The 9,656-nt window shown below is 47.4% G+C and overlaps 1 protein-coding gene across 2 annotated transcripts in view; it reads right to left on the reverse strand.

Moving 5' to 3' along the window:
• Kctd10 (potassium channel tetramerization domain containing 10) overlaps window positions 1–9,656 on the reverse strand; it is a 26,775-nt gene that overhangs the window by 12,325 nt on the left and 4,794 nt on the right. For both annotated transcript variants that reach the window (XM_004636289.3, XM_012515811.2), the window contains exon 2: window positions 7,860–8,073. In XM_004636289.3, coding sequence (XP_004636346.1) covers window positions 7,860–8,073 — 214 coding nt within the window. The remainder of the gene's footprint in view (window positions 1–7,859; window positions 8,074–9,656) is intronic.

Here is a 9,656-nt window from a genome sequence, read left to right on the forward strand (position 1 = left end):
AAATAAATAAAATATGTGGGGAAATGTCCTGACTGTTGACCAGAATCAGGCACAGAAAAATTACTGGGGGTGGAGACAAGAAGACCACGCCCCTGCGTCTCAGTGTTCCACCTAACTATGTGACCTCCACCAAGGAGCCTGAGGGTTTTCAAAATTCCTCTCCTGAAATGCAATGTCACCAGTAGCATTTGGAGGAGTCAGGACTGGATCCTGGAAGAAAAGGAGGTACTAAAAAGTGAGGAAGAAATGAGGCAAAGACCAGTGACGTCTTAACAGACAATGGGAAGTACTACAAGACGCCAGACAGATGGTTAAGCCTCAGCCTTCTCTATGAGCAGGACGACCTCAGGCAGGATGTCCCCAAATAGGCCCTTTACGCCCCTCGCCTGTCCTCCCTGTTCCCTGTTTGGGAGAAGGAGCCAGCATTTTCCCCCCTAGCCCTACTGTGCCCTGACCTGACTCGCTCTCTACATGCAGGCTTTGCATCCGAGGCAAAGGGCAACAAGAGCCAACAACACCAAGTACATCTTCCTCCTGTACCAGATCACAAGCCTGCCACTTACCTCTGCCCTCAAGCCTCCCATATCCAGCTCCTGCCAAGTGTCCTTTCATGATGTTAGTGCACTATAGAATATTCACTAGCATGTGAGTTATTCATCAGCTAATATGGTCATTTCTATAGTCAGCTTCTGAAACTAGTCAGCCTTTTGGTGCTGGGCCTTTTAAGGGTGGTCTCCTCCTTCCAGAGCCTTCCACTTGGCACCGACTCACCACTACAGTTTCCTGGGCAGAGCAGGAAGAAGAATGCTAAAGTGGGAAAGCATAATGCAAACATGTAGCCTGGAGCCCAACCCTAGTTTTGAGGAAGGAAGAGGCCCTCACACGCAAGGCAAATCACAATGCCCTCACACTGACCTCCAGATGTTCTCCCACTCTGCTTCTTTCCACATCTGAGACAATAAAATATGAACTTAATATCTTACACAACTCAGCTGTCTACAGAGGCCTGCATCAGCACAAGCGAGTGCAGCTGGACAGCTGGCTGGAGAGCACATCCTGCCTCCAGGACAGCCTCCACTGCTCCAGCCAAGAGTGGTCTGGCAGGAATGTGGGCGCAGGACTGCTGGACTCTGATGTTCCAAACACTGCTAGAAATCCAGATTTTTCTATGGATCTCCTGATTTTCAACTCACAAACAAAACATCATCAACACACTACTGGGTAAATAAATAAAATACGTGTGCAGGCAGAATCAGGCCTGAACGTTACCACCTTAGACCGTTTCCTTAGAACTATTTCCTTCAAGAAACTGATGAGATGTGGAAAAGCAGTATTATTTCCCCAAGTGTTCCTTTCATGGCTCATTCCTTGCATTTCCGCAGAAACAAACCATCCCAGAGAGATTTAGTGAGCTTCCCAAGAGGGAGGCACAGGACTGACTATACTACAAGGATCAAGTGAGAAACTTACAGAACTTCAGGCCTGGAAAAGAAATTCAATTCAGCTGTTCAAGGGAGAATCCATCTGCTTTTGATGCATGGACAACTCAGCTGTTAGGTAAAGGGTGAAAGCTCCCAAAATTAATCACCCAAGTGACAGCCCAGAGTTTCCATAAGCGAATAGGCAAATAGGCAGACTGGGACACTGGGGTCCAGCTCAAGAATGTTGTCAGGAAATGCCTGTGGTGAAGGAATCATACTTTGTACAAATAAGGGCAAAGGAGCCAGGCACATTCTCCCTGAGTTTTCAATTAACATTCTGACTTTAGAATATTTTCGTTGCTTTTAAAGCAAGAATCCCTTACAGTCAGCTCAATTAACTGCATGAAGAAAAGCAAACAGGCACTCTCATAGTAATTTTTTTCACTGCTGAGACAAAATTCCCAACATCCATAATTAAGGGAGCAGAGGTCTGTAGAGGCTGGCTCCAAAGCAGGGTAGAGTCACAGAGAACAGAACAGTCATGGCGAGCAGAAGGTAGCAAAACGAGGACTGACTGACCATGGCTATTTCTGTCCCTTTTATCTTATCCAGGCTTCTGAGGGTGGGTAGCACTCCCACCCTTAATCCTGGTGCCCTTGAGCCTGTCACTATTCCATGAATCAATTCCAGCATCACACGATCTAGATCTGTCCACTTCTGAACAATCCCCACCTATGACTGCATGAGGCTTTGGGGGGACATCTACATACAAGCCATTAACAGACATCATGCAACTTCCTGCTTATGGGGACATATGTTCTGCTATCACTGGCCTCATTAGCTATTTAGAAAGGCTGCTGCAGTCCGGGCAGCCTGGGAATAATGACCCATGCAGCAACCAGAAAGCTAGGCAGACAGACAGAGACCAGTAGACCCTGGAATGGGCTCCAGGATGTCTTACAGCATGTCACAGTGATGAAGAGCTTAAGTCTATGCTGGAAACTCCACTCGGCCACCTAACAGATGGCATCAGCTCTCCTCTCACTTGAGCTCTCTTGTCTAGAAGTTTATTCTGCTCAAAGAGCTGACATAAGAATAGGATGACAGGGGCTGGGGAGATGGCTCAGTGAAAAAAAAAAAAAAAAAGAATAGGATGACAGCACAGCTCTGAGGAGTACCTGCATAGTACGTGCAAAAATAAATAAATAAATAAATAAATAAGCAAGCAAGCACAGGGCACGATGCTGGTTGATGTGTAGCACTCAAAATGCCCTCTAGGTCTTTGACAATGAGCCTACCAAGTCATTACGGCTGGAGAACAGAGCTAATGGCACCTAGTTCTGGAATCCAGCCGAGATTCATGTGGCTTTCACATACCAAGGGAGAAGGTTGCTCTGGCAGCCAGGAGCACTGGGCTTCTAGGCTTACCATGTATTCCTGAAATACATCATGTATTCCTTGTCTCTGGAGATATGTGGCCTCTCCCTGACCAGCCTTTCCTTGCCATACCATTTATACTCTGTGGTTTTATGGTTGCCTAATTACTACAAATTCAGATTCTAGGACCCTGCCTCATTCTTGAGTCCAAATCTCTGGGGCAGAATCTCCAACCTTGGCTCTACTGACATTTTAAACTGGATACTTCTGTTATATGGGGTAGGCCCATACACTGTATTTAGCTACATTTTTGACTGTTACCCACTCAACGCCAGCAGCAACTCCACTTCCAAATCATAACAAGCCAAAGTATCTCTGGATGCTGCCAAATGTCCCAAGTCAAAAAAGAAAAAAAAAATTATGGTCTGAGATCATTTGTGTACACCATGATATGGCAAAGGGTGAGAAAGGGTACCACAGAAAATAATCATACGTGCACAGTGAGATCAAAAACCTGCACGTGAGCTGGACAGCACAGCTCTGAGGGGTACTTGCATAGCATGTGCAAGACCTTACGCTCCACCCTCTGCACCACCATAAACAAAACGCAAAAAGGTAAATAAGACCTGAAATCAAACAGTGCAAAATGTTGAGGTATCAAAAGGCCAACACTAGAAAATATCAAGACAACATCAAACCACAAAGAAATAGTATAGAGTATGTACTTCTGCAAAGTAGTAAGAACAAGGGACAGTGTGTAAATAGGACCCTGTCTAGGACATAAAAGACAAAATCTAAACACCACAACCAATAACCATAAAAAATGCTTAATGCACTAACGATTAGGAAATATAAAATAAAACAACAAAGTGTGATGTCTTAGTCACCATTTTGGCAACAGTTGCAAGGCTTGATAGTGCCCAGTGCTGACAAAAATCCAGACCACTGGGAGGAGTGAAAACTGACACAACCCCGAGAGAGGGATCTGCCAATATCTAATGAAGTCGAGGGCACTACCCTGCAGCTCACTTCCAGGACTAAAATCTAGGACACAGCTCCCAGGGGTGGGTAAGATCTCTGCTCCAGCCCCTGGGATGGAGAGCTGAGACCTGGGGAGTCTGGAGCCTCATTTACCAAATTAAAATTAGGGGTGCCGGGAAGATGGCTCAGTAGAATAAGCACTTGCCTGGCAAGCGCAAGGGTCTGAGTTCAATCCCCAGTTCTGCCAAAAAAAAAAAGAAAAAAAAAAAAATTAGGATCATCTGTGTGTGCCACGACATGGCAAAGGGTGAGAAAGGACACTATAGAAAGCAATCACATGTGCACAGGGAGAGTGTGAAGATTCCAGTGGGGACTGGAAACACGGTACATAACTAGCGACAGGACACGGCTTCATCAACTGCAGGCAGTGTCTAAAACAGAACCATCTAGCATAGGGAAGTTTCTGAACTAGAGCTATTTATTCACAGTTCAAAGTCACAAGCAGAATGCTACATTGGCTAAAGTAAAGCAGGATCACAAACAATACTGCACTACTTATAAAATGTTTAACACCACACCATAAGAGGACATTACTTAGGGACATAAAGCAGCTGTGGCAAAATAACTAGGAAAATCCACACTTGTGGTTCCCGATCCTGACTGCACACTAGAATCCCTGACAGCTCTTCTAAATTTAAATGCACAGGGCTAGCGATATAGCTCAGTGGATTAAGTGCCTGCTTTAGCAAGCGCAGGGTCCAGGGTTCGATCCCCAATCCCCCATGCCATGCCAGCCCCACCCCTGGGGTGCACTGAGCAGGTGATCCAGTCTGGGTGTGGTGGCACACATCTATAATCCCAGTGCTGGGGAGGCTGAAAACAGGAGGATCACTACAAGTCTGAGCGGCGCAGTGAGACCCTATACCAAACACATACATGGAAAAAAAAAAGTTCAAATGCACCAGCCACACAATGCTCTATCACACCCAGCTCTGGGCCAGGACAAGAAACCAGTATTGAAGTCCTTGGGTGACAAACTTGAGATTCACCTAATGACCCCACAGTCAAAAACTGGTCACCCAAGGAAGAGAGAAAGGCAAACAGACAAGTTAGAAAGAGGCCTGGTCCATACAGGCCAGGCTTTATGCTTGGTCTAATTGTTTTAGGGGAGTATGCTGATAATAAAATAAAGCGCTTGGGCCAGGAATATAGCTCAGTGGTACAGCACCTGCCTGACAAGCACAAGGTCCTGAGTTCAATTCCCAACACCAAAAATGTAAATAAATAAAACAAAAGACTCTTCAATCTAGTTATACACTTCCTCATTCCAAAAGGATCTGCCAGAGATGGGAAACCATGTAAGGGTAGCAAGGACTATGACCCAACAGGTGAGCACAGGCCAGAGCTAAAGGGCCCTAGAGAAGGAACTACACATCCGTGGGACCAATAGTGACATTGACAAGGACTTGCATAGAGCTTCTCGCACTGTAATAACTGAGTTTTTCTGAGAAGACAGGGAAAGGCCTGCTCCCTGCCAGCGTCCTCTCAGAGAAGCCACCCTTGTAGGGCATAACACGGAATTGTTTCACTCCTAAGGGCCAAAGCAGGGAAGTCCTCCCCACCCTCCCTGCTTCAGCTGCTCAAGAGGCTTTCTCCTAGCCACACCCCTGCCCCAGGCACAACAAAGGCTCCTCCGCGGGATCAGGCACTGTGTCTCACTCTTTATAAAGCTTCATTTATGCCCATAACTGCTAAATATTATCCTTCACAACTGACAAACAACAGACAGGCTCAGAGAAAGTCACTTGCCTAATGCCACAAACCCAGTAAATGGTAAACGTGTCCAAATTAGCACCAAGCCTGACACCTGCAATCAGATCCACAAATATGACCTGTGACTGTTACCATGTGGCAGAGCTGGGACTTAAATCCATGTCCCAACTCCCATGGCACACTCCTAGTAGTGTAGGGATTAGGTGGATGTAGTGTGGCACTCAGGCAGACAGGCAGGGAACAAAAGGGAGGCTCCTCACCCCCCTGGCCCCAGTGCCCTTCTGAAACAACTGCTTTTTTAGAGACCCTTTAGCAAGTCCTAGTAACATATCACCCACACTGCTCTGTGCCATCAATGCCTCTGTTCTAGCAAGCTGCCCTGTTGAACTTACTTGCCTGGGTGAACTACACATGACATTTCTGCCTGCAGCTGAAGACCTCCAGCATCCAGGCCAGAGGGAAGCTGTGAAACACAGGAAGTCTATCCAGACATGCACCCAGGGGTGTACTTGAGGCAACATGTGGGCCATGGTCAGGCTCTGCAGTGCGCTCTGAGAGCAAGGGGATGGCCTTGCTAGGCAGACAATGGCCGGGCGACCAGATACAGAGCCTGCCTGCCCAGCCATGGGAGCCCAGAAAGGGCTTCAGGACAAATCGAGCAGTCAACCCCTAAAACTGTCCTGTAGGCTACCAGGTGAGGCAGTCTAGAAGAGACTTCCACTCAGCTTTCAAAGTGACTTGGCTAGGAGGCCAGCCAGATAGCTCAGCGGACTAAAGCGTCTGCATAGGCAGAGCGCAGCAGCTGGGGTTCCATCCCTCATGTGCCATGCCGGCCCCGCTCCCTTGGGCACACCGAGACGGCGACTGAGACTAGGCATGATGGCACACGTCTGTAATCCCAGTGCTTGGGAGGCTGAAAACAGGAGAATCACTACAAGTCTCATCTATGTAGCGAGACCCTGTAGACCCTGTACTAAATACAGAAAGAGAGAAAGAGAGAGAGACTTGGCTGCTCTTCCAGTGTATCCCCCAAAACAAAAAAATCTGGGTGGGGCTGAAGAAAAACCACAAGGATCCCGGATTCTCAGTTAACAAGTTTCCTTCTACCACTGAGTGCTACCGTCTGGATTTCCACAATCTCACATAGGGTGTGGCGCAGCAAAGGGGAGCCACCCACTCATAAAACGTTAAGTGTTCTCTAGGTAAGACACTGGGCAGTTCTGGGGCTTCAGCCTCACTTGACCAGAAACCCAAGTTCACAGGAAGCCCAGGGAGGCAGAGCCTGACCCTGTCTGGCCTTCTTAAGCAAAGGGAAACACCCTCCCCTGCCAGCAGCCCATGCCGAACCACAGAGTGAAACACAATACACCAGACTTTAGGGCCCCAGTCGCATGGGTGTGTGTCAAAACTCCCCCGCTCTCCCCAGCCCATTGCCCTGGGATGTGAGGGCACAGGCAGAGGGCCAGACTGAAACGTAAGGTAAGGTCAAGCCATGCTGTAATGTAGCCTGGCCCCAAGCAATTCCAGGCAAAGGGATGAAGGAAGGAGATAGTTTTAAATCTCATATGACCTGACTTAAACCCAACCAAGTACATGCACGCCAGTGCAGGTGCCGATTGTTCCTGGTGGGCAGGAAGTAGCGATGCTTTGTCTTATACCAACATAATTTTGAACACACATGTATTGAATACTTCCTATGCACTGAAGCCCCACTGTGCTCAATTTAGCACATAAGGAAAATGAGATGTCAAAAGATGAAGGCACTTGGTCAGGATCTCTGAGTGCTAAGGGAAGCTGGGACACCGGTCTAGGTCTGCCAGTCTGTTATGACCCCATCCTAGGAGAATGAGGTCCAGGGAAAACACTGTCTCCATCAGGCTCAAGTATCAGTCTAAAGTCATAACATTGAAGGGAAGCAGCTAGGACAGTTGGCTAGAACCCATTTTACAGAGATTGAAGCTGAAGCCAGAAGGTGGGGGCTCAAAAGCATAGAGCAAATCAAAAATTACATCAAGACTCAGAGCTCTTGTTTAAGTGACTCCTATTTGTCACATCTTCACTCCAATGTCACCGCCTCAGGAAGGCCCTCCTTGACCACACCCAGGCCAGATCCAGCCTCCACCACTCTCAAGGCTCCCTGCACACTTGAGAATGCTGAGCTAACCCAGAATTCACAACAGGCTGTACAGCTGCTCATGTAATGCTGGTCTTCCAGAGCAGACAGAAGCCCACACCCCACGCATGCCCCAGCACCTAGCACAGCGGCAAGTGCACAAGTGGAAGCAGACAGTTGGCACAAAGGCTCACCTTCGCTGTCAGTGAGCACTTCCATGCGCCCACTGAACATGGCTTTCAGCATGGTGTCCTGCTTGGTCAGTGTCTGCATGGTGGTGTAGTAGAGGGCTCCTCCAACATTCAGCTTCACGTACTTGGAGCTGGGACTTGCACCCTTGAAGGAAGTGGTACGGGTAGCAGCCGCTGGCACCGCTGAGCTCACCACACTTTCTCCTGACATCTCTTCCTGCCAATGAAGAGGACACAGGGTCACCACGCTCTGCTTGGCTTACCGCCTTAGCCTATGGGCTGCGCGTTCTACTTGATCCACGCAGCTACTACATCTCTAGCCTGGCCTGGTGGCGTTCACCTGTAATCACAGCACTGCAGGTGGCTAAGGCAAGATGACTGCAAATTCAAGGCCAGCCTGGGCAAATTGTGAGAACGTGTCTTTCAGACTTTTTAAAAAGGGAGCAGGGCAGGGATGTAATTCAGTGTGAAGGCCCTGGGTTCACCTGTGAAGTATCACAGAAAAGTCTGGATTTCTGGATTCTCTTAAAATCAGAGATCAACTGCACCTTAGAAAGTAGCATACTTCCCCAGTTTACTCCAAACCACACCCAGATAGTCTCATACTCTGATTTCACTTGCTAAACCTATACTTAGAAGTTCACCACTTTAAAAAGCAATAATAAAAAAGAAACCAGATCTCTACACATAGTCCAGGTTGACCTTGAACTCCCCATGTAGCAGAGGATGGCCTCAAACTTGTGGCAATCCTCCCGCCTCAGCCTTCAGAGTGCTGGAATTACAGGTACGGTCACCACACCTGGCTTTTGCATTACAAGGACTTCCTTTTTGCCTAGTACCTAGTTAAACAGCTAGCATGGCTGTATCCTAAAGCAGCCAAAGCACTATCCATGTCTTTCTACCTCTCCTATAACAGATACCACTAAGTAGATAAAAGTTGTAGCTGAAAAACGATGGGCACATGAGTTGCTGAGGCAAGCAAGCCTGGGAAAGGAGACTAGTACCTGGTATATATGTACTCCAAGAAATTATATGTATGTGTGTAAATGTGTGTGTGTGTGTGTGTCTATAAAGCTAGGAATTAAAACCAGGGCCTCCATACTAAGCTACACCTCGTCTTTTGTTACATTTTAAGACAAGATCTTGCTAAGTCCCTAAGCTCTCCTGGCTGGGCTGAAACCTGTGATCCTCCTGCCTCAGCCTCCCAGAGTGCTGGAATTGAGGGGTGCATCACCATGTCTGACAAGAAGTTCTTTTGTCAATGAATGACTCTTTAAATTCTTCAGCTGAAGATGTCCAAGAACGGACTAAATCTTTCTGGAACCTGGTGCATAACAGAGAAAAAGAAGAGTAGCCCTGACAAACAGTCAAATGAAAACATCACAAGAAATTTTCAGAAGCTCAGGCTGAGCTCACCAGGTTCTCTGTGGCCTGACGCCAATCATAAAAAAAAAAGAGAGAGAGAGGTACAGAGGAAGTGGTAACGCCCTCCTTTCCACTTTTCCTTTGAAATTAATCTCTAGAGATTAACAGAGACAGTTACAGCCCACTGTATCCTGCAAAAAAAACTTTGTTCACAGAATGACAGAGGCAGCTTATAGGGATAACGAATTTCCTAAAACTTTGAAGACCTGAAGAGGAAAAAGTAAGAAATGGAGGGAGAGGGTTTAAAGAAATTTGCCCCCAAATGAAAATGCTTTTCTTGTGAGATGGCTCAGTGGTCTAAAGCACCTACTTAGAACAAGCTTAGCAAAGCACAGGGACCACGGTTCAATCCCCCAGCACCACATGCCAGCCAGC

Source organism: Octodon degus, unplaced genomic scaffold (genome assembly GCF_000260255.1).
Source record: "Octodon degus isolate 3935 unplaced genomic scaffold, OctDeg1.0 scaffold00079, whole genome shotgun sequence".
NCBI lineage: Eukaryota > Metazoa > Chordata > Mammalia > Rodentia > Octodontidae > Octodon > Octodon degus.